Source organism: Zootermopsis nevadensis, unplaced genomic scaffold, assembly GCF_977971745.1.
Source record: "Zootermopsis nevadensis isolate Lab colony 2312 unplaced genomic scaffold, Znev_1.0 Znev_ptg000007l, whole genome shotgun sequence".
Lineage (NCBI taxonomy): Eukaryota > Metazoa > Arthropoda > Insecta > Blattodea > Termopsidae > Zootermopsis > Zootermopsis nevadensis.
The window spans coordinates 19,019,059-19,043,772 of NW_028259139.1; the positions used below are offsets into that span (position 1 = coordinate 19,019,059).

General features: G+C 41.8%; 2 protein-coding genes across 7 annotated transcripts in view; one reads left to right on the top strand and one right to left on the bottom strand.

The window, feature by feature from the left end:
• The window catches only part of LOC110829765 (uncharacterized), a 90,775-nt gene that overhangs the window by 38,530 nt on the left and 27,531 nt on the right, over positions 1 to 24,714 (bottom strand). For 2 of the 6 annotated variants that reach the window (XM_087344563.1, XM_087344561.1), the window contains exons 1-2: positions 15,760 to 16,039; positions 14,805 to 14,951 (exon numbers count right to left, since the gene is read on the bottom strand). The exons of 1 other annotated variant lie outside the window; for it this stretch is intronic. In XM_087344563.1, the coding sequence (XP_087200689.1) occupies positions 14,805 to 14,915 (111 nt within the window). In that variant the 5' untranslated portion in view covers positions 14,916 to 14,951; positions 15,760 to 16,039. 3 more of the 6 variants (XM_087344562.1, XM_087344559.1, XM_087344560.1) reach the window with 3 other exon arrangements.
• Positions 6,071 to 14,461, top strand: LOC147874672 (cytochrome P450 6j1-like). The gene is made up of 6 exons (XM_087344536.1): positions 6,071 to 6,768; positions 7,374 to 7,647; positions 10,803 to 10,897; positions 11,087 to 11,308; positions 11,393 to 11,656; positions 11,816 to 14,461. The coding sequence occupies exons 1-6, from the start codon at positions 6,246 to 6,248 to the stop codon at positions 11,977 to 11,979; spliced, it is 1,542 nt and encodes a 513-aa protein (XP_087200662.1). The 5' UTR covers positions 6,071 to 6,245; the 3' UTR covers positions 11,980 to 14,461.

Consider the following 24,714-nt stretch of genomic DNA (forward strand, 5'->3'; position numbering starts at 1 on the left):
ACCAGAACTCATCAGTCGACCAAACACGTTTTTGTAGTCAGGCTTGTGGAATTCAAAATTGAACAAAAACGCTCAAATGAATGTTTAGACATACGGACTGGGGGCATAAATTTTCAGTAATTCCGACAACTGAAATAAATTTCACGAATAAGTCATTCGGCTCGATCCGGTTACCGAAAATTCGCCCAGGATTGTAACAAAAGCGCCCTCCTCCACTGAACCCATTTATAGCAGCTCAATAGGAATTAGAAGTTGTCTGCCTTCTGGGTTCTTCTGGGCGTTTCAGAGGTGCTTGCTGCTTCTGTATCTGAAATGTCGGTGAATTTCTACCAGACTACAGCGCAGCAGCCGAGAAGACAGCCATCTTCATTCTGGATCTCCGAGTTGGCGTCAGCTGTTGTTCTGGAGCGGTCAGTGAACTGATGGCCCAGTATTTCTGGGCAGGTTTATTTTCATCCTGCTGCTATGCATTTGTTCTTCCTATGTTTCGTGATTATCAGCACCTCGCATCTATTAGAAGTTTCCACTGTAGAAGCACGGAACAAAGACAGTATTAATGTGACAAAGCTAATGCAGTTTAACATAATTCTTTGGTTATTTAGTCCGCCATATCGAAGACACGAGTGACAGTGGTGTAAAATGGAATAGGAGAGGATGTTGTCGTGGTCTATTTAAATACCCTGTCCATGGATATCGGGAAGGACTGGGCCCAATTTTCCGTCACTCTCAATTATCACCACGTTTATATTGAAACATTTACGTTCTATAAAGCATAAGTACGACGGTTTGGAATTATAATAGAGCCTTGATGTCAGCCATTCTGATAGAGATCTATTCCATTTGTTACCAAATATTTATGCTAATAAAAAGTCACCAGACTGTTCACAGAATGGAATTAAATCCCTTAAAATTTAGAGAATGCCTGCAAATGCACCAGTTTTCAATTAATGTGACTTAACATCATTAACAAACTTATTGTTTGTTTAGCTGTTAATTTTTTCATCCAGTTTAAAATTTTCATGTGTTTTATCCCGTGTGCATGACATACTACATTCTGATTGGTTTTTAGATACGAGAATTATTTCCTAATCAATAAGATAAGAACTAAGGTCACTGAAGGTTGCACATACTTTGCAGAAGCAAATGATGATCTGCTTGTTTTTGTCAACACGATGATTTGTCCTTTTAGTCTGGTATTCGAAATAGGGGAGAATGGGCAAATGGTGGTCACTTAAGAGTAAAGCTAGATAGATCGAAGTATAAGCAAAGTTGAAACTTTATATAAACTGGAATTTAGTCTGAAGGGTTTACTTATTAAGTATGCAGTATAAAATACGATGATCGCAACAAAAAGTCTTTAGGAAATTATAAATGAAGACGTAGCTTTGACCGGTATTCTCCACCTTTAGGGGTAATGACGGTCACTATTTGAGCTTCAAGATGTCACTTAAGTAAATAATATAATGAGTGAATAAAATGTGTTTTCTTAGTAAGTAATAGTTGGTTTACTAAATGTGTATACGTCTAAATCATTTGAAAGTACAAATTCTACCGGAATGTTAAGAAAGAAGTCTTCAATAACCTTTTTCATTTTAATTAAAATATATATAATAAAATTCAGGTCAATACACAAAACTATATTTGGATGTTAAAATTTAAAATTTAAATGTGTTTAAAATTTTAAATTTGCGCTATTCATCACTATAAGGATGTTACATTAGAGCGCTTTCATTCATTTCATATATTGAAAAGCATGCATTATAATATTAAATAGTTTTAAAAAACAACACCTGAAGATGATGTATTACATCGAAACATGTTGTGAAATGAATGAAAGCGCTCTAATGTAACATCCTTATAGTGATGAATAGCGCAAATTTAAAATTTTAAACACATTTAAATTTTAAATTTTAACATCCAAATATAGTTTTGTGTATTGACCTGAATTTTATTATATATATTTTAATCAAAAACACAAACATGACGCATGAAAACCTTAAACTTTTTCATTTTGTATTTCTTCTTCTCAAACACAGATCACAAAAGGTAACCATCCGGAAATTCCCAGCCACTACATTCTGCATATGCCCAGATACCAAAGCCTGTGCATCAATACCAGAGTTCTACGTCTTTCCCAAATTTTTCACAAATTAAACATATTTCACAATCTGTTTCTATGTCATCCTCTTCATTATCGTCAAGAATATTTTGATCGTTTATCTCGGTGTCCTCTTCTGATGAAGTAAAGTCCAGCTGTTCCTTCAGATTCTTCCTACAACTTTCTTTATCTCTTGGAGGCTTGTTTGATTATTGTGCATTTTCTTTGGAAATATTGCTGTTTGCCTACTTCTATTCTGTGCTCTTGCATTTCTCTTTAATACCTTGCTTTGTGGATCTCCGAATGTTGCTTGCTTCTACTTTTCCTACAAAGTGTCCGTGGACCCACCATAGATAATGAAGATCCTTGAACGCCATTAACCCAAAACGAAATGCGTGTTGCCGTGAACTAGCACATATTTAAGGTATTACATGCGTCATGTTTTTGTTCTTGATTAAAATATATAATAAAATTCAGGTTAAATGTTAAAATTTTAAATTTTAACATTTAAATTTTAAATTTTAACATCCAAATAAAGTTTTATGTATTGACCTGAATTTTATTATATATTTTAATTTTAGCACATATTTATTCATAATCATTACGCAGTTATAATACCCAACTATCGCATGTTATGTAAACCCACAAGAAAAAATAATATAATTAAAAGAAAGTTTAATCATCTCAGATATTTCAATGTAAAGTATTAGACCATTGGAGCACAAAACAGACACATGCAATTATCTCGGTAACTGAACCAGAAGCAAATGGCTGAATTCGCTGTTTAATTTCACTGAATCAAGCACTGGATATCAGCACCAGCGTGAAGCTTCTATCTGGTACCGTTCGTCAGAAAAGTGCCTGACCACTATTCCCCCGTCATCCCCTAATATGCTGTTAGAAAAGTGTGTGTGTGTGTGTATATATATATATATATATATATATATATATATATATTAACTTGAATTTGTCTGACATTAGATTCCAGTGAGTAGCACATAGTTTCTAATTGGCCACGATGTATTCTGATACCAACTCAAATGGGTAGAATGCAGTAATTTTTATTTTCTTTTGTTACATTTCTCTGGTATATATATATATATATTATATTTCGAATGATTTCTTCCCAAGATTCTTTTTTCATCTATGACATCAGTTCTGAATTTATCATCATCATCATTCACATTGGTGCCTAGCGAGGTTTCAACCGGAACATTTCCTTATTAGTGAAAGTTTTCCAGACGTGATCTTTGAAATTACGATAAAAATGACGTCATTATAATGGCATAGCATAACACGAATGATATTGGCTCGAAAGCTTAGGTGAAAGTTTCTTAAACTCTGATCCAAAACCCATCAAACAAAATTAAGTACGTCATCTTTGCATTTTGCGTTCACTCTGTGAACTCGCGCAAAAGATTAAAATCACGGAGTGATGATGTAGCCTGTATTAACCTTCCACCCAAATCTCTCAGAACTGTTAGTTAAATTAATCGTGGGAACGGACATAACCCAAGCGTCCCTCAAAAAGTGTAAAATTACTTGAAATATAACCGGACAGCTTACCATATATCAATTTATGTTATAAAATTTGTTGAGATGTTAGTGAAATAAAACATGCGGACGGAAGGATATGGGTCTTTCATTGTGAATGAATGTTATAATTTTAAGTAATTTTAAACAACATTATTTTAAGTTTGTGTATAGACGGAAAATAAAATATTGTATCAATAAAACACAAACATGACGCAATTAAGATATAAAATATATATATATTAATTACAATAATTTATTCAATTAATTTATTTAAGTGTTTTCCAACAGCAAGAAGCCAAATACAGGCAAACACTTATAATACATAAAATAATAATGAAATAATAATCAAAAATATTACACAAACAGATTAACTAAACATACGTATACCTACATGTACAGTATTAAATATAACAGCCAAATACAGGCAAACCCAAAATAGAAACAATATTAACACAGAGCAAAAAATTAACAAATATAAATGAAAACAAATAATCCACCTAGGGAACACTAATATAAATGTACATCGTTAAAGAAATACAAAAAAACAGATAACGAAGCTAGATCTTTTCCCTTATTGAGAACGTTCTATCAAGGGAGACAATGTTTATGCTAAATACGTCCAAAGATTTTCATACGTCATTTGCAGCGATGACGCACCTGGCTGAAGGACTATGTCTTAGAGCACAGCTCACACTAAACGTAGAAAATTCTCTTATTTACCTCGCCGGCACACGTAAACCAACAGCGTCCATAATGGAATTGCAATTTATTTTGCCCATAAAGACATTAACCAGAAATAACGCAACGAGATGTCGTCGTCTGGAATAAAGTGTTCTAAAATTTAAAGTAGATAGGATCAATTCATAATGGCAATATTTGTAACAACACACATTGTATATAGTGATATAAGGGAATAAAGGATTACCAAACAACACTTGTAATGTAGATTTATCCTTATCATATACCCATAAAATTTCTCAAATTATTATCTCCAGTGGTTCCTTAACTAACTAACTAGATGGCTTACCGAACCCGAAGGTTCATCACCGAATTAACCAAAGCTCTGTCCTGGGCCAACAAAATTAAGTCTCCTTCAACTCCTATCTCCCATAGATCCCGCCTGAGATTATCCTCCCATCTACGTCTAGGTCTCCCGAGAGGTCTCTTCCCCTCAGGCTTCCCAAATAGTGGACCCAACCAACTAAATGGCTTACCGAACCCGAAGGTTCATCACCGAATTAACCAAAGCCCTCCACCGGACCCTGTCCTGGGCCAACAAAATCCAGTCTCCTTCAACTCCTATCTCCCATAGATCCCGCCTGAGATTATCCTCCCATCTACGTCTAGGTCTCCCCAGCGGTCTCTTCCCCTCAGGCTTCCCAAATAGTGGACCCAACCAACTAAATGGCTTACCGAACCCGAAGGTTCATCACCGAATTAACCAAAGCCCTCCACCGGACCCTGTCCTGGGCCAACAAAATCCAGTCTCCTTCAACTCCTATCTCCCATAGATCCCGCCTGACATTATCCTCCCATCTACGTCTAGGTCTCCCCAGGGGTCTCGTCCCCTCAGGTTTCCCAACCAATACCCGGTGCACACCTCTTGTCCCATCCATGCGCGCTACATGCCCAGCCCATCTCATTCTCCTCGACTTAATCACCCTGACAATAATGATGGAGAAGTACAGATTTTTAAGCTCGTCATTGTGCGGTTTTCTCCACGCCCCATCGTCTTCCCTCTTAGGCCCAAATATCCTCCTCAACACCCGATTCTCAAACACCCTCCAGTGGTTCCTTAGATATTTTATTTATGAAATATTTAGCTACGCTGCGTCGTGTATAATTATAAGACTTTACATACTTGGTGCTCAATTCCCCACGCAACTCACAACATCGTAGAAAATACTAATAGGCTCGAATTTAAAAGGTACGATTTTTACATGACCTCCATTGGCATGATGTCCTTACAAAACTTCATGAGAATCCATCCACTGGTTCTGTAGTTGAAAATGGGAACAGTTTGACGGACAAACACGAACTCCTCCATATACGATAAATTTCTATATGTGCATAACATAAAATTACGTTCAGAATAATAAATTACTAAAATATTACTTTGTACAAATTACACATAGAAATTTGCATTAAAAATAATTATGTTTACCATTAGTGAAAACTTCAGAGTTTTCAAGATTATGTCAAGAATCACGACGACGCTTACGAAATCAAAGATCAAAAATCATTCTACATTAAAACTCTTATCATAAGCACATCGTTTGCTAGAAGTGAAAGATAATGCAGCTTTTTTTTTCTAAACATCCACAAGGCTATAGTGAAGATATACAGTTTATATATATATATATATATATATATGTATATATATATATGTATATAGAAATGACTTCCAGCGCTTGCCAATTATTTAAATAACTTGTCCTGGTGCCAAAAATTCGCATTTTTATATTGGACGCCAACAATTACGGGTCAGACGGACTTCGCGGAAAATTTCAATTTACCCAACAAATAGTGTCTTGTACGAGCCAACTGAAATCATATAAAATCTTCAGTCTTAACCTGAAAAAAGCAATCGCAGGAAGGAAGTGCCCTAAAAATGGCATTCTTATTCGATTCAGTATTACTGAACATTATAGTTGTTTTCGCATCATTATTTCTGATGTTGTACCTTTATTTCGTACGAAATTTCAGCTTCTGGAAGAAGCACGGTATCCCATACGCGGAACCGTTACCGTTCGTGGGCAACCTTAAAGAAGCAATTTTACAGACCATGGATATCGGACACAACCTCAAGAAAATCTACGACGCACACAAAGACAAGCCCTACGTTGGTTTCTTCTCGTTGGACCAACCTTCCCTGCTCATCAACGACCCGGAACTTGTGAAGTGCGTACTGGTAAAGGATGCTCACAATTTTTTGAATCGAGTACAAACCGCTGACGAAAAGGCAGATTCTCTGACAGCCAAGGCTATCTTTGCCCTTAAAGATGCAAAATGGAAACACGTAAGATTAAGTATGACGCCAATTTTCACTACGGGGAAGTTGAAGAAGATGTTATACCTGGTAGACAGCTACGCGAAGAAGCTGACTGTGTACCTGGACGAGAAGACGGCTGATGGTGAGTTTTAATTGTTCTTTCAGTAATGACCTGATTGTGTGATACTAATGTTTTATACCAAATTCAAGGTAAATTGCACAGGCTAGCTTTATATACCTATCTTATTTTAGGTGCATAAAATATTAGCTCAGGTCTTTTTTACAACAAACTGAAGGCTTTAAACATGGTGACATGCTAAGTTATACCAAGTTTCTCGCGCCCACAGCTTAAAAAAAAAAAAAGTAACTTTTGACGGAAATATGACATTGTAAATATATGTTTCATTACCAGCGAAGATAGACTGAAAGAACGAATGACGTCCACCAACGACACTTCCAAGGTGTAATATATTTTCCGCGAGTTCGGTGTTCCTTTGCGTAACATTTAACAGACACGGAGACAAGGACCAGAAGGTAACAATTCTAAGGGTCGGACGACGTTCATCCTGTAATCTTGGCCGATATAACATTACAAATAGCTAACTAATATTTTAGAAATCTTGAACGTATATTATTAACCTTGGTGATGCACATGAATAACAAGTGTCGCTGGTAACTTGAAGATCATGCGCCTTTCACTTAATGGATAAGAAATTGTTCTCAATGTACATCGTTTCCTGTCAACAGGTTCGCCTCTGGATGTAAAAGATACGATGGATAGGTACACGATTGATGTCATATCTTCATGCGCCTTTGGAATCGAGAGTAACACATTCACGAATCCTGAGGCCGAATTCAGAGTGTACTTGCGCAAATTTGTCGAATACACAGCTCTGAAGTCACTTGCTACAGTCCTGATATCGTTCGCGCCCAACTACCAGAGTTTCTTCAAGTTGCAGATTTTGGAGGGCTGTATTGTGACCTTCCTGAGGAAGGCTGTGTGGAGTACAGTGCAGTACAGGTTAGTACTCCTGCTTTGTGTTCGGTAGGTTGTGAGGAAGTTAGGAGGAGACTGAATTCCGGAAATGCTTGCTACTTCTCAGTTCAAAATATTTTATCTTCCCGTCTGATTTCTAAGAACCTGAAAATTAAAGTATACAAAACAATAATATTGCCTGTTGTTTTGTATGGGTGCGAAACATGGTCTCTCACTCAGAGGGAGGAACACAGATTGCAGGTGTTTGAGAATCGGGTGTTGAGGAGGATATTTGGGCCTAGGAGAGAAGACGATGGGGCGTGGAGAAAACTGCACAATGACGAGCTTAAAAATCTGTACTTCTCCCCCAGTATTGTGAGGGTGATTAAGTCGAGAAGAGTGAGATGGGCTGGGCATGTAGCGCGCATGGATGGGACAAGAGGTGTGGAAGCCTGAGGGGAAGAAGCCTCTGGGGAGACCTAGACGTAGATGGGAGGATAATCTCAGGCGGGATCTATGGGAGATAGGAGTTGAAGGAGACTGGATTTTGTTGGCCCAGGACGGAGTCCGGTGGAGGGCTTTGGTTAATTCGGTGATGAACCTTCGGGTTCGGTAAGCCATCTGGTTGGTTGGGTCCACTATTTGGGAAGACTCAGGGAAAAGAGACCGATGGGGAGACCTAGACGTAGATGGGAGGATAATCTCAGGCGGGATCTATGGGAGATAGGAGTTGAAGGAGACTGGATTTTGTTGGCCCAGGACAGGGTCCGGTGGAGGGCTTTGGTTAATTCGGTGATGAACCTTCGGGTTCGGTAAGCCATCTAGTTGGTTGGGTCCACTATTTGGGAAGCCTGAAGGGAAGAGACCTCTGGGGAGACCTGGACGTAGATGGGAGGATAATCTCAGGCGGGATCTATGGGAGATAGGAGTTGAAGGAGACTGGATTTTGTTGGCCCAGGGCAGGGTCCGGTGGAGGGCTTTGGTTAATTCGGTGATGAACCTTCGGGTTCGGTAAGCCATCTAGTTAGTTAGTTAGTTAGGTCACGGGTTCATATCTGAATCCAGGAAATCCCCATTAACTTCGTTTCATATTATTTCCTGTTCATGAATTCCTTTCTAAAATTACAATTATTAAATTTTACAAAGATACACGAATTAATGGGATTATTAGACGGCATTTTGGAAAATTTATGGCAGCAGACAAAATTGCGATTACTTAATATTACCCCTAAGGCAGCTTTGAGTCTTGGCAGCGAGAGTTGAACTCTAAATGGGAGAGACAACTGACACACTTCTGACATCCGCAACTAATTAAAAGTGGACAGCATCTCGCCCCGGCCGGCTTTACTCCCGGGAAAGGACCCACTGGATAGGAGGCTGGGTGGGCCCCAGAGCCGGTCTGGACGCAGAGGCTAGAGGAAAAATCCTCTGCCCCCGTCGGGGATCGAAACCCCGGTCGTTCAGCCCGTAGCTAGTCACTAAACTGACTGAGCTATCCCGGATCATCTGTGACAGAGACGTGGAAACGGATAACACATTAAAGGAAATTATTACAGCTGCAGTAATAATAATTTTTCGCGATAACACATTGCCCATCGTGTTAATTTGCTCGAAAAATGCAGCTCATGATTGCAAAGAGAAATGAAACTGGGTAAGTAGACAAACTCAACAAACAAGAATTCCCTGTAGAAGGTTCCGACACCTGTACTCCTACTTTGCCTTCAATTTTTATAAGCCTTATGTACATCTATAATCGAGAAATTAAAATCGATATAGCTTATGTAGTAGCTTCTTGGACCCGTACATAAATGTGCATGCGGTCTGATATTAGTGCGACATAATTTCTTACCGCTTTGAATTATGTGTTATAAATTATTGGTACTAATATGATTGTGGTTAATCTGTAATAGGTTTTACAGCTGCTGGAAAATTAATAAATTAAATTTAATTATGTATATTTACAGATTGCTTGTTAGATTTGTCGCACATAACGTCAACAATTCGCATCGCGATTGTGCTATTAATTGTTGACTTTTTATCAGGTTATTATTATTATTATATAGTGTTCTGTCTGACGACAGGTCCATATGAACAGGATCCTTCCATCCTTTTCTCGGACTGGGACCTGTTCATATACGTTCTTGGCAGATGATCCAGAAGTGGTTTGCCATTGCCTTCTTCTGTGTGTGAATGGAGTAATTGTTGGGATGCCACGGAGGAAAACTCCGTGTTGCCTAGACCACGGCCTTGCCCAACATAAGTTATAAATTCGGGCACCGCCGGGAATCGAACCCGAGACCCCAGGATTACAAGGCCAGCGTTCTAACCGCTAGACCACCTAATCTTATTATTATTTAGTGTTCTGTCTGACGACAGGTCCATATGAACAGGATCCTTCCATCCTTTTCTCGGACTGGGACCTGTTCATACACGTTCTTGGCAGATGATCCAGAAGTGGTTTGCCATTGCCTTCTTCTGTGTGTGAATGGAGTAATTGTTGGGATGCCACGGAGGAAAACTCCGTGTTGCCTAGACCACGGCCTTGCCCAACATAAGTTATAAATTCGGGCACCGCCGGGAATCGAACCCGAGACCCCAGGATTACAAGGCCAGCGTTCTAACCGCTAGACCACCGTGGCTCTAAAGAGAGGATGCTGAAACAAATCTAGCCTCTGATTTTAAAGTTATTTTCTCTTGTTTTTTTTAAATAACGGTTTTCTTTCTTTCTTTGATAAGGAAAGATTGTTTTGCTCGAGTCGTAATTAAGTATCCTGTGCACCAATTTAATTTCAAAAGGCATTAAAAATCGTTAACGTCTGGATTTCCTACCACAAATGATCGTCCTAAACCCTAAACTAAATACCGGTTTCACACACCCAACATCGCAGCGAACATCGTATTCGGGGAATCCCCGTTTAAAGTCACGGCCCAGAGATTGGCTCTCCTGAGATTTTTTGTGGTTTAGCGTAATCCCTTCAGCCAAATGTCAGCACAAGCAATGACATTAGGCCGAAGTTCAGGTTGAATTTTGAAACTCGCTAGTGTTTGTCCCATCACAGATATTCGCTGGGCATGAATATTTCTATTTTTCCGGTGAGGCTATACCATACACTTCACACATACTTTCTATGTAAAAATATAATAACTGGTTTAAAGACTCACCTGCAGATACACAAATGACGTCATGCTGTGAATTCCAGAGAAAAGAACAACGTAGACCGCAAAGACTTCCTTGACGCGATGATGGAGTTGCGCAAAAAGGGACAGAACACAGAGAACGGGAACTCTGGAGTCAGTAAGTACCTTCACTTACATTTGAATATAATAGGCCCACCTAGACTTAAAAGAATATATAATTGCAAAACTAGTATTTTTCATAAATTGTATCCTTCAATACCGTGAGATGTGAAGTCTATAGTCCAGTAGCCCAGTTCGTTATACGAAGGAGTCTCCGAAATCTGACCAAATTATTTTGTCCATCTAGAATTTGATGGAGACGATTTTGTCGCTCAGTGTTACGCTTTTCTCCTGGCGGGTTTCGAGACAACCGCTACCACGTTGGCTTTCGCACTTTATGAATTATCTCTACAACCTGATATTCAACACACCCTGAGGGAAGAGATTACTCAGACGCTGAAGGAACACGACCAGCAAGTAACTTACGAAGGAATCCACAAGATGCGATACCTCGATATGGTGATCTCTGGTGAGTGTCTTAAAGTGTCTTTGCTGCATTTCAGGATTGTACACAGCCAATACCAGAACTATACTACAGTTGTCTGTGTTACAGAGACATTGAGGAAGTATCCCGTCGTCTCATTTTTAGAACGAAAGTGTATCAACGACTACAAACTTCCACCTTCACCTTATAATGATAATGCGAAGTTAGAAGGAGGAATTGGAGTCTACATTCCGGTTTACGGCATTCATCACGATCCACAATATTACCCGGAACCAAATAGATTCGATCCAGAGCGATTTACTGAAGAGAACATAAGGAAGAGACCTCAGTACACGCATCTTCCTTTCGGAGCGGGGCCAAGGATTTGTCTCGGTGAGTTCTGTTTAAAATACACGTGAAACTATTAATATGACTTTCCAAGAGCATTCTTTTCGAGTAGTTCTGCCATATATTGATCTGCAAACTGCTGCTATCAGACACCAAGTGCAATAGTTTCATTACAAATGCTGAATAATCATCCCTCTGTCACAGGAATTCGATTTGGACTGATGCAGATGAAGACAGGATTGATTAACATCCTGTCGCAGTTCGAAGTGGCGCCTAGCAAAGACACCCCTGTTCAGCTGAAACTAGATCCCAAACCGTTTCTAATGAAGTCACAGGGAGACATACCTCTTATATTCAACAAAATCTAGGCAGAAGCACTGGCTTTTGTTTGTAGATTTTGCTGTATCTTTGTTGCTAACCTCGTCTCGCATGGAGAGGAAAACCGCCCATTAAGGTGGGCGCAGACCAATGTAGCAAAGCTGCTTTTGGCAAAAGCGCTTTTGCTGCAACGTGCTGAAACATGCTTTCGTATTGTTAAAGATGATATGAAAGGAGCATTAGATGGACTGTATTAAACACGTATAGAATTTTGGTTGGGAAGCCCGAAGGGAAGGTACCACTCGGAAAGCCTAGGCGCAGATGGGTTGAAAAAATTAAAATGGAGCGTATGAAAAATTGGAGTGTGGAATGATTCATGTAGCTCAGGATAGGCACTTGTAGATACGGTAATGAACATTCCGGTTATATAAAATACGTGGAATTTTATGACTAGCTTAACGTAGTTTTAGCTTCTCACGAAGGATTGTGTCGTATAGAGTTGGTAAAGACTGGTTTAACCCTTTGAAGCCGAAGATCGTCTGAATATTATTTATAAATTCAGTCCGTACCGCGAAACAAACACTACACCTCACCATTACGAAAATCAGCTGGTTAACCCTTTGAAGCCTAAGCTCGTCTTCATAATATTTACGAATCCAGACCGTACCGCGAAGAAAACACTTCACCTCACCATTACGAAAATCAGCTGGTTAACCCTTTGAAGCCGAAGCTCGTCTTCATAATATTTACGAATCCAGACCGTACCGCGAAGAAAACACTTCACCTCACCATTACGAAAATCAGCTGGTTAACCCTTTGAAGCCTAAGAGAGAGAGAGAAGAGAGAAAGTGGGGGGGGAGTAGCGATAGGCACTACTGTTATAAATGGGGGAGGGGTATAAAGTTGGTTGTGGGCTACGAAGGTTCCCAGGCAGTGCCCGCTCGTCCTTCTGGTATGAATAAGTTTAGTGAGGACAAGGGATTTAGGAGACAGGATGGGGTAAGAAATAGGGTAGGGGGGGGAGTTGATACGGGTCTTTGCGTTAATTTTGAATTTTCATATTGGCCTTGGGGGTGGCGTTAGGAATAATTACGTTAATTTTGGGGGGGCTACTATAGAGCGGAATTTTGATATTACTCTGAGAGGGCTGCATGGGAGGCATGCAGAGCAACGTGGAAATTGGGTACCAACTCAGCATTTGCTCTAGTACCGAGGAAAACCACGGAAAACCTTGGTCGAGTTGGCCGGTCGCAGGACCTTCCGGATGCGTGCTGCTGACATCTAGCCAGCAGTCCGGCATTTAAAATCGCGAGCCCTAACGGTAGCCTCTGTGTGATGCAATATTGAAGCCTGAAGAGAGAGAGAAAGAGGAAATTGGTGGGGGAGAAGTGAGAGACACTTCGATATCTGGGGGGGAGAAAGAGCATCTTATAGCTAGAAGGTCCCCAGGCAATGCCCGCTCGTCCTTCTGTTAAGGATAAAGTAAGAGTGAAGGCGTTAGTGTGATGATTGGCATAAAAGGCGGAATTTTGAACTTTGTATTAGCGAAAGCTGAGGCTATTAATTTGGAAGTTTAATATATAATTTAGAAGTTCCTACTGAGGGGAGGGGGGGTAAATTTTGACGGCGTTAAGGGGTGGTAAATTTTGATTAATTTAAATCGGGAGGGCTGCATGAGAAGCTTGCAGTGGCAACTTGGAAAGCTCGTCTTCATAATATTTACGAATCCAGACCGTACCGCGAAGAAAACACTTCACTTAACCATTAGAAGTCGAATCAGGCGGTACCACGTAAGATTTAACAAAAGAACATCCCGGTCAAAGCCTTAAACGGTAGGCAAACAGCTGTGGACTTAGATCTCTCTTGCACTATGGAACCCAGTCAATGTTGTCTAGAAATTATACCTGAGTTCGTGCTAGGAGTTCTTTAGAAGCAACGAAATTTGTTTCAGAGAAAGAAATCGCTTTCTGCGTATAAGCTCAAGGTCAGTCAGTTCTGCGGGAACTGCAAGCGAATGAGCGAACGAACGAGTTTGCCGCGCACGAACAGGTGCGCGAGGCAGCCGCGCGCAGTCGATACAAGGCTTAATAGAAGTCGCTGTGTTTCTTGTCTAGACGTCGATGAAAGAGAGAGTGCCAACTCCTGCACAGTGTTTGCAAAGCAGCAGCATAACCAACAGGCAAGCATTTGAATTGGTTGCGGGTCGATCATCAAAAGTCGACAGAATGGCAGTGTTGCTAACACAAGTGTTAAATGTAGGATTTGGGGTTTTCACGGTGGTGAGTCTGAAGGTTGCTGCCTTTAGGTTTGTTGCGCCGTGTATACCTCTGAAACGTTGGTGGACATCTACCAGACTACACGGCACAACTACCAAGAAGACAGCAACCAAAAGTGTTGAAACTCGTGAAAGATGGTTAAACCAGAGAAACTGTTACAGCTTTTTAACATTGCAATTATATTATTCTTTGTAGTTATATCGATTTGGAGAGAAATAATAAATGGTAGTAACACGTTTGCAGAACAAAAGTAGAATATTTCTATTTTTTTTGACTACCGGTCATCTCAGCTGTAATAAGGTACAGTACACATGCTGAGACACTCCTTGCCCTGTTTCTCCCCCCTCCCCTTCCACTGCTGCCAATTGCATTGCAATTGGTAGGAAAGTGAATTTCGATATGAAATGTGGATCATAAAAGTCAACAATTAAGAGCACACTAGCGATGCGAATTGTTGACGTTATGTGCGACAAATCTACCAAGCAATCTGCAAATATACAGAGTGTCCACAAAGTCCCTTCGGGTTTTTGAGAAATTGTGTGCTAGCCACATGCGGTTTGCTGCACATTACAGTGAAACTCTGGAAGTTTTTTACTGACCTCAGTAGACCTCGAAGTGGGCTCCCTTGGTAGCACGGAGAACGTCCAGAAGATATTCGAGCTCTTACCATTTTCTGTGGAGCATATCCGCTGGAATAGCCGAGATCGCATTCCTGATACGGGTCTTCAGGTCATCAAGTCCGTTAACTGGTCAATTGAATAAAAATTTCCCTTGGATATTATCCATCGTCTAGTAAATATAAAACGTAAAAAACGACGTTTCGGAGATGGGACTCTATCTCCGTCTTCAGGTTCCTACACAGTTGGACCCACTAGATAGAGCTAATCCCTATCTCCGGACTTCTTGGATATTATCCATCGTCTAGTAAATATAAAACGTAAAACGACGTTTCGGAGATGGGGCTCTATCTCCGTCTTCAGGTTCCTACTCAGTTCGGCCCACTAGATAGAGCTAATCCCTATCTCCGGACAAATTAAAAAGTGAAAGTCCCGGAATAAAAAGGCATTACCACACCATCCATCCGTGGAACGTAAAAGAATAGTATGTAGAAATCAAAATTCATAAACACGATAAAGCCGAAACAACAAAAACACACAAAAGGTGGGAATAAATACACATGAATATCAGCTCGAAACTCGATGCCCACCTTGGATTTCTTCAGAGATTACAGGTATCCAAATAGGAGATAAATCCAAACTAGGCTGGCTGATAGGATTGGCTAGTTGTCCCATCTCCGAAACGTCGTTTTTTACGTTTTATATTTACTAGACGATGGATAATATCCAAGAAAATTTTTATTCAATTGACTCTTCACCATCGTCAAGAAGTTTTAGATCCGTTAACTGGTGTTCGGAACACATTGCTCTTGACATAACCCCAGAGGAAAAAGTCCAGTGATGTTATTACTTCGAGAAATGATTATTAAATAAAGAAATACTTGATGTGATAACGGCAGCTACACGTCTCTACCTAAGGATGACAGGCCTGACTTACTTAGAGACTGATCTTCACAGTTCTAAGCTCGGAGTAGAAGTGATTTCTTGTAACAGAGAACATTGATAACACCTTCTCAGAGCCAGTGATGATTCTGGGCTAGAGGTCAAAAGTCAAAAAACGTTACAATAATGTAGTGGTTGCCACATACACTGGTATATAAGTGAGTATACAATCCCCATTTTTTCCTTCAGGGGTTGGGTCATGGGTCAGCCGTCTATTTATAGTCTCACTTAGAAAGGGTGGATGAACCCATATCTCCCTGACTTGCAGCTGTATAAGTACCCACACACTGTGTCCACTGAATGCTAAGGACTGCGTTACTTAAGTCCAGAATTGTTTGTTTATGTTTTAACAATGAAAAATAAGACACCCATTTTACTCCACAAGCAGCTTCAATAATGTTTGTATGTAATCCCTTGTAGATTTCATAATAGTGCCCAGTAGTAATTTTGATGCATAAATTTTATCAAATTAACTATTATTCCTGGTCATTACAACTTTTGATATTAAATACCATGTAAACTCTCTTGACTGGATCAAAAGCCATTCACGAAGATCGACGTCGTACCATCAACGACTTGTGCGACATTGTTGGGATAGGCTATGGGACCTGTCAGCTGATTCTAAAGGAAGAACTCCACATGCGACGCATCCTGTCAGAGGACCAGAAGCAGAATCGACTTCTCGTTTGTCAGGAGCTCAAAGATCTTGCAAGAACCGACCCCAACTTCCTTTCTAAGGTTTCCTCTTCCCAAAGATGAAAATTCAGCTAAAGGGAAGGAGATTTGAGACGATAGAAGAGATTCAGGCAGAATCGCAGATGGTGCTTGACAGGCTGACAAAGAAAGATTTCCAGGGATGCTTCCAGGCTTGGCAGCGGCGCTGGGATCGTTGTGTTCACTCCCAGGGGAACTACTTCGAGGGTGATGGATGAATTTAATACCTGAGATAAGTGTACGGGTTTTTATACGCGCAGTCTGGAAACTTTCCGATCGCACCTCGTACCTGGCGCGATTATTGGACGTAACAATTAATAATGCCACTATACCAAGGGACTGGAAAAAAAGCCATAGTGGTTCCTATTTACAAAGGAGGTGATCGATCATTGGTCACAAATTACAGACCGGTCAGTTTAACATCGGTGGTCTGCAAACAAATGGAACACGTTATAGCATCGTACCTGAGGAAAAACTGGGAGGAAAAGAATTGGTTATTCGAGGGTCAACATGGGTTCAGGCCGGGATATTCATGTGAAAGTCAGGACATTGCAGACACACTGGATAACGGAGGAAGGTTAGACGCGATTATAATCGATTTTTCGAAGGCCTTCGATTTAGTTCCTCACGATCGGCTGCTTATGAAAATCGCGGCCTCGGGCGTGGACTCGAGGATAGTCGTATGGATAAGGGAAGTCCTTTTGGGCCGAACGCAGAGAGTTAGAGTAGGAGGACAATTATCAGAGGAAGTCAGAGTAACGTCAGGAGTACCGCAAGGGAGTGTATTGGGTCCACTTCTATTCCTCGCGTACGTAAATGATATTTGGAGGAACATTGAATCGACTATTAGACTTTTTGCAGATGACTGTATAATATATAGGAAAATTATAAATAGTAAAGATATAGAAAAGATGCAGATGGATCTAAACAGTCTGGGGGAGTGGGCGGTTGAAAATGCTATGAAAATTAACCCAAGTAATTCCGGAAGAGAGCTGTTGTAAATACTTGGGAATTCTCTTAAGCAGCGATTTAAGCTGGGCTGATCAAGTAAATTATACGGTTAAAAAAGCCTGGAAGGCACTTCATTTTACAATGCGTGTTCTCAGAAAGGGGACTAGTAACACTAAAAGTCTAGCCTACACATCACTAGTGCGTCCGATTCTGGAATATGGGGCGGCGTGCTGGGATCCTTACAGGGAGGGGCAGATAAATGCGTTAGAACGGGTGCAAAGGAAAGCATGTAAATTTGCATATCACAGGAGCGATTCGAACTGGGAAACCCTGGCACAGCGTAGAAAGATAGCACGAATATGTGCTCTCTTTAAGGCGTACACGGGAGATCGGGCATGGAAAGTTATAGGTGACAGATTGCAAAGGCCATACTACCTGAGCAGAGTCGATCATATTCGGAAAGTTAGGAGCAGAAAACAAAGAACAGATATCGGAAAATATTCCTTTGTAAATAGGACCATCCAACTCTGGAACCAGCTACCTGCTGAGGTTTTAAGGACTCTCTCCTGTAAACCAAGTACGTTTAGGAAGAAGGTTAGGAAAGTGATAAATGAGGTGAAGTAAAGGAAATAGATGGGTGGGTGCAGTGAAGGGGAGTAAAGTGGGGTGAGGATGGGAAGGCTTCATAAGTGTAGTGAAGTGAAGAGAAGGTCCTGATAAAACGTGTGATTCATTACTGTTACTGTCTTATGTCTAGTTGGTATTAATTTTTAAGTTATGTACTTTAGGTTATATGGTTTTGTAATATTATGAGTTGTTTTATTTTGAGTGTGGTGTGTTGTTTTGTTCTGTCTCATTGTTCTGTTGTTTCTTATTGTTATTGTTTTTGTTGTCTTACTGTTTTGTTGTGTCTCATTGTTCTGTTGTTTCTTATTGTTATTGTTTTTGTTGTCTTATGTTTTTTGTGTTATTGTTTTGTTCTGTTTCATTGTTCTGTTGTTATTGTTTTTGTTGTCTTATGTTTTTTGTGTTATTGTTTTGTTCTGTCTCATTGTTCTGTTGTTTCTTATTGTTTTTGTTGTCTTATGTTTTGTTGTGTCTTATTGTAGGACCACTGCCACCGGGTAAAAACCCATTTGCAGTCAAATAAATAATAATAATATGTCTACTTTATTGGGCCAGATACATTTCGATAGGTCTTACAGGTGTGCCACTACATTCCGACCAATAACGTTGCAGATATAACATAAAGTATTGTGACGTGTTGCCTTGAGAGCAGCATAACAATGCCAGCGTGTGTCCAGTGGGGTGCTACGGGCCGACGACGACGAGTATGGACGGGTCGGCTGCGTGAGGAAGCACCGGGTACGTGGACCGGGGCGGCCGAGGGGCCAGCGTGTGTCCAGTGGGGTGCTACGGGCCGACGACGACGAGTATGGACGGGTCGGCTGCGTGAGCAAGCACCGGGTACGTGGACCGGGGCGGCCGAGGGGTCAGCGTGTGTCCAGTGGGGTGCTACGGGCCGACGACGACGAGTATGGACGGGTCGGCTGCGTGAGCAGGCACCGGGTACGTGGACCGGGGCGGCCGAGGGGCCAGCGTGTATCCAGTGGGGTGCTACGGGCCGACGACGACGAGTATGGACGGGTCGGCTGCGTGAGCAAGCACCGGGTACGTGGACCGGGGCGGCCGAGGGGCCAGCGTGTGTCCAGTGGGGTGCTACGGGCCGACGACGACGAGTATGGACGGGTCGGCTGCGTGAGCAGGCACCGGGTACGTGGACCGGGGCGGCCGAGGGGCCAGCGTGTGTCCAGTGGGGTGCTACGGGCCGACGACGACGAGTATGGACGGGTCGGCTGCGTGAGCAGGCACCGGGTACGTGGACCGGGGCGGCCGAGGGGCCAGCGTGTGTCCAGTGGGGTGCTACGGGCCGACGACGACGAGTATGGACGGGTCGGCTGCGTGAGCAAGCACCGGGTACGTGGACCGGGGCGGCCGAGGGGCCAGCGTGTGTCCAGTGGGGTGCTACGGGCCGACGACGACGAGTATGGACGGGTCGGCTGCGTGAGCAGGCACCGGGTACGTGGACCGGGGCGGCCGAGGGGCCAGCGTGTGTCCAGTGGGGTGCTACGGGCCGACGTGTAGGAGAAGAGTGCGAAGAGCGGAGCTCGGGGACCAGATAGACTCGATGGACAGTGCGAGAGAATGTGTGTGTGTGTGTGTGCACAGAGACTCGAGTGTGTTGTTGTAGAGAGTTGACTGTATGTGCAGACCACTGTAAGTGATTTAATTTGACGTGAATAAATCAGGGTTGACAATCCAAGGTCGCAAACCCGACCCACGTTACAGTATAAACACGTGGTGATGACCACAACGTTCGACACTTGTAGTAGATTTGTAAGAGCGCGTTGTGTTGAAGGCATTTCGTTTTATATAAACTAACCCGGATTCATTACGTCATACCCTGTTGTGTTGCATTCTAGGCAGGCGAAACGGCTGATATACGAAACGAAGTGACCTTGAGGGCCAACGCGTAGCATTTCTCTCTCGTCGTCAATGAAGATCACACCACGCAATAAATTGAAGGCGGACGGGACGGACGCATTTTAGATTAACAGTTAATTTAAGGAGGCTTTAGATTTAAAGAATCCTTCTAACAAGGTTAACAAGGCCGGATGAGCTTCAGCAGGGAACGAACCTGGGCCTTGTGCCACGCCCCCAATTAACACGCGTGACGATTCATTTCACGTCTTGAGGCGACTGGCTGGCGGTATTATAGACGCCTTGAGAACCAGTTCCCTGGTACGGCTAGACGCAGATCGCGGTATAATATTAAAATGGAGCGTGAATAAGTACAGTCTTCCGTGGAATCATCCGACGCAGAATAGCAAAGAACATGGCGAGCCTTCGGTTCGGTAACAGTCGACCTGATTGCCTGCTGCAATACCGATGGAGAATTCGAGGCGCCCCAATGCACTTACTTGAAACGAAAGATAGATGCCGCCTGGTTCCAACGTACGAAGATTTGGTCTTGTTAATGGAGGGGATGAAAAATCATTTAATACCAAGAATTCGAGAGGAATTTTGCTTCTAGTAGATGGTCACAGGTCACATTGTTCTAATTCTTGACTTCACTGCAGAGGAGGAGGTCACAACACTGCATCTTCCAGGTCACATGACACTTTTATCAGGCACTTGAAACTGTTCTGGCAACGTTCCGTGGACAACTGAACGCACAGAAAACCAGATCGAAAAATGACGCCACTCCATTTTGTTACAGTGGCTTACTATTTGTGGCATGGAAGAAGGCTCCGACAGTCGGAAGTTGCATTGTGGGATTTTCACTCGCGAAATTTACCCGTACGATACACACGCTTTCGCTAAATAAGAGAATTTTTTCTCGTGTATCTTTAAAATTGCGGTTAATTAATTGAGAGAAGATTATATTCTGTTTTAAAAACAATATAAAATTTTGTTTTAACTGTATCTGAAGTGTGATTTATATTTAATCGATTCAGACTAAACTAAATTTCCTTCGAGAACATTCGACAGAATCACAATTACCAATCGCCATTGGAATGGTTTAGGTTAGGTTAGGTTAGCCACGTGTAGGCACAAGACTTTACCCAGTCCCTGTGACAAAGGGGCCATATGATATTAGTTGAATGTTTCCCTGCCCCGAAGATGGGGACGAAATTCATGTGAAGTTGAGGTCTTGACACCTGAAGAGATAACTCGCTAGGAATATTAAAAGGAAAGGATAACATAAATAAATCAAATTATCTCCCTCGACTTACGTAGACTCCATAATTAAATATCGGTCTGCGCACCGAAACATTATGCCGACCGGACGACGGAGGTTCGAACACCGAATCCGTAGAAATTTTTCAAATAATCTTTTTGCCCAATATCATGTCAAATGGGCTCAGGATATCATAAATAAATCAAATTATCACCAGTGTTCCAAATTATTATGTCATTATTAAATTCAATATCTTCAGTATCAGATATAAGTTTGCCTATTTTGAGCTCTGTAAAATCATAAGTTACTTTATAATTAATGACTTAACCTGACTTTAAATGAAATTGGCCTAAATGAAGTTTGTACATTTTTCTTGAGGAAAAATCCATCCACCAAATGGTTCATTTCATTTGCTTTATTTTATGATTTCCACATATCTGTTGTCTTCCATCTAGTTCGTAAATATCAGAATTTTGCTGGTATCACTGAAGCTTTGTGAAGCGTCTCTGAGAGATCTCAGTGAAATTTTCTAGCTTTTTGTTGTAAACATTTTTAGCAACATTCTTCACAGACTAAACATCACAATGTTTTATTTTGTTCCCTCGAATTCATTGTTCATAGCTTTTAGATGTTTTACAAAATGATTTTGATGTTCAAGTTTGTGACGTCATGTGGACTTGTGGATGGGAACCAGCATTTCAGAGGAACATACTGTCACCAGGTCCAAAACGCTGTTACACGCTTGAAAGTCCACGTGGTGTCACAACCCAGAATACTAACATGAATTGCGTGATTACAGTCCCAAAGTTGAGTGAGCTTCTCTCCCAGCTTAGTAATTATTTTTACTTTCGTGTTGAATTTTTATATTATATGTGATCGATTTATCTCCTTCGAGCCCCGTTTTAGCAGGAATGATCATGGTAAAATAATCAGAAGATTGCAGGTACATTTTTCTTTACAAAATTATGTCCTTTAGCATATAAAAAAGGACTTACATCGCCATTTGTACAGAATTATTATAAAAACTGAATAAAATTGTCACCAAACAGATGAATAACATATTATTTTATTGATATGTTGAAAATATTAGTTTCCCAATAAAAGGAACATTCTATATGTTTTCGTGTCTAAGAGTTAAAAATTTGTTTAAGATGCAACGGTATTGCTCTCTGACTTATGTTTCTACTATACTGCTAATTAGAAGTGTACTTATTAGGTAAATTGTTAAACAATAAGTTAATTTCTTTGTAGTTCTCAGTAACTTTTTTATATTGGTCATTCGAAAGCCATGTTCTGCGTGTACATTTAAATGTCCCTTCAATCCTTAAAAGAGCCTGGTTTTAGAAAAATAATCATGTCTCCCTTGTTAAGATTTATTGATGAAACGAGAAGCTTACAAAAGAGGACGGGAGGTTACATCTCCCATGTTCCTGAAAGGTCAAAGTTTTTATATAAATATGTGATGTACAAGACAACGATGAAATCAAATTTTCCTTTTTCCCTGCAGGTTTTGGATTTAATGTAAAATGTATGTGATCACCCATTTGGAACTGATCATTTGTCATTAGTCAGTCACCACGAAAAGAAAGCATTCAGACCTCTCTGCTAAATGTTACACACTCAGCAGTTTACCCCACAATCATGAGCTTATCAGTTTTAATTTTATTTATTTAGTGTTCTGTCTGACGACAGGTCCATATGAACAGGATCCTTCCATCCTTTTCTCGGACTGGGACCTGTTCATATACGTTCTTGGCAGATGATCCAGAAGTGGTTTGCCATTGCCTTCTTCTGTGTGTGTGAATGGAGTAATTGTTGGGATGCCACGGAGGAAAACTCCGTGTTGCCTAGACCACGGCCTTGCCCAACACAAGTTATAAATTCGGGCACCGCCGGGAATCGAACCCGAGACCCCAGGATTACAAGTCCAGCGTTCTAACCGCTAGACCACCGTGGCTCTATGCATTAGATACACTTAGCTAACCATTATGCCTTGAATTTGTTTTTGAGAACAAAAGATATGTTTGAGAAACATATTGTGGGAAATAAAACTGTGGATGTTGATAGTATTGGTGGCTGTCATGGTTACAAATTCTATGATAGATCATGAAGAAGAGTTTGTGCTGTCCGAATGACTTCAAAGAATTGGCAAAGATTAGTATGATGGATGCTTAGCACTGAAGTCTCGTAATATCTACATAAGTTCATCAGTGTGCATATGTGTAACAGGACTGGAAAACACAAAGCTTCCACTTGTGTTCCTTGACATTTTTAATTCTAAATTTGTATAGATTTCTTAGGCCCTCAACATTATCTTACCTACCCGCATCAGGTCTTAAATTAACGCGGGCTACTGCGCGACGAGCAGTTTGGGTTTCGACCCAGACACAGCACGTCGATGCAGCTGGCTCGCCTCGTCGAAAGGGTCAACAGAAACCTTGATGAGAAGCGGCTAACCGGCGCGGTTTTCCTGGACGTGGCCAAAGCCTTCGACACAGTCTGGGTCCAAGGCCTCCTATACAAACTGACCGTCCTCAACTTCCCGTCGTACTTGGTAAAAACCATCTCTTCCTACCTCGCTGACCCGACATTCCAAACGTCCTTCCAGTCGGCCACGTCCACGCGTCGTGCCATGCGGGCTGGAGTTGTGCAGGGCGGACTTCTCTCCCCTGTGCTCTTCAGTCTGTATGTCAACGACATACCCACACCGTCCCGCCACGTCGAGTTAGCGCAGTACGCGGACGACACGGGTCTAGTAGACACATCCCGTAGCCCCACGCTTCTCGTCAGGTATCTGGAGACCTACCTCAGTAGACTTGAGCTCTGGCTCAGGGCCTGGAGGATTGCTATCAACGTCTCGAAGAGCACCGCGGTTCTCTTCATTTCCGCGAGAAGACACATCCAACAGCCCCGAGCAGTGCAGTTTCTCGGACAGCCGATCCAGTGGGTCTGGGGGTCACCCTTGACGCCGGGCTTACCTGGTCGGCGCACGTCAACCAGGTGGGAAAGAAGGCGTGCTAGGCCCGCTCATCAATAGGAGAAGTGGCCTGTCCATCAGGAACGGTGTGCTGCTCTATAAGCAGCTCATCCGTCCCATAATGGATTACGCATGCCCGATCTGGAGGTCAGCTGCCCGCACCCACGTCCGGAAGCTGCAAGTTCTGCAATCCAAGTGTCTTCGCATTGTTGCTAACGCGCCCTGGTACGTTAGTAACAGGCAAATACATGAGGATCTGGGGGTCCCTTTCTTTGCCGACCACACCAGAGCACTGACTGAGAGATTTGACTCGAGGTTAGCTGGTGTGGGGAACCCCTTAGTCCGGCAACTCGGGAGGCACTCGTGCCGAACGAGGGCTGCCAGAGGTCGCCCAAGGGCAACCCCAGTTTGAACGGTCGAGGCTTCCACCACGACAGAACCCCGTTACCATTAGCAACATTCCCGTTTCAGTTACAAGGCTCTGTTTTCCATTTCCAGCAATGCGTCTCGTACGCAGGAATGGTGTTACTTTGCGCTTGCGCAGAACTCCGCCCTTAATTGGCTTT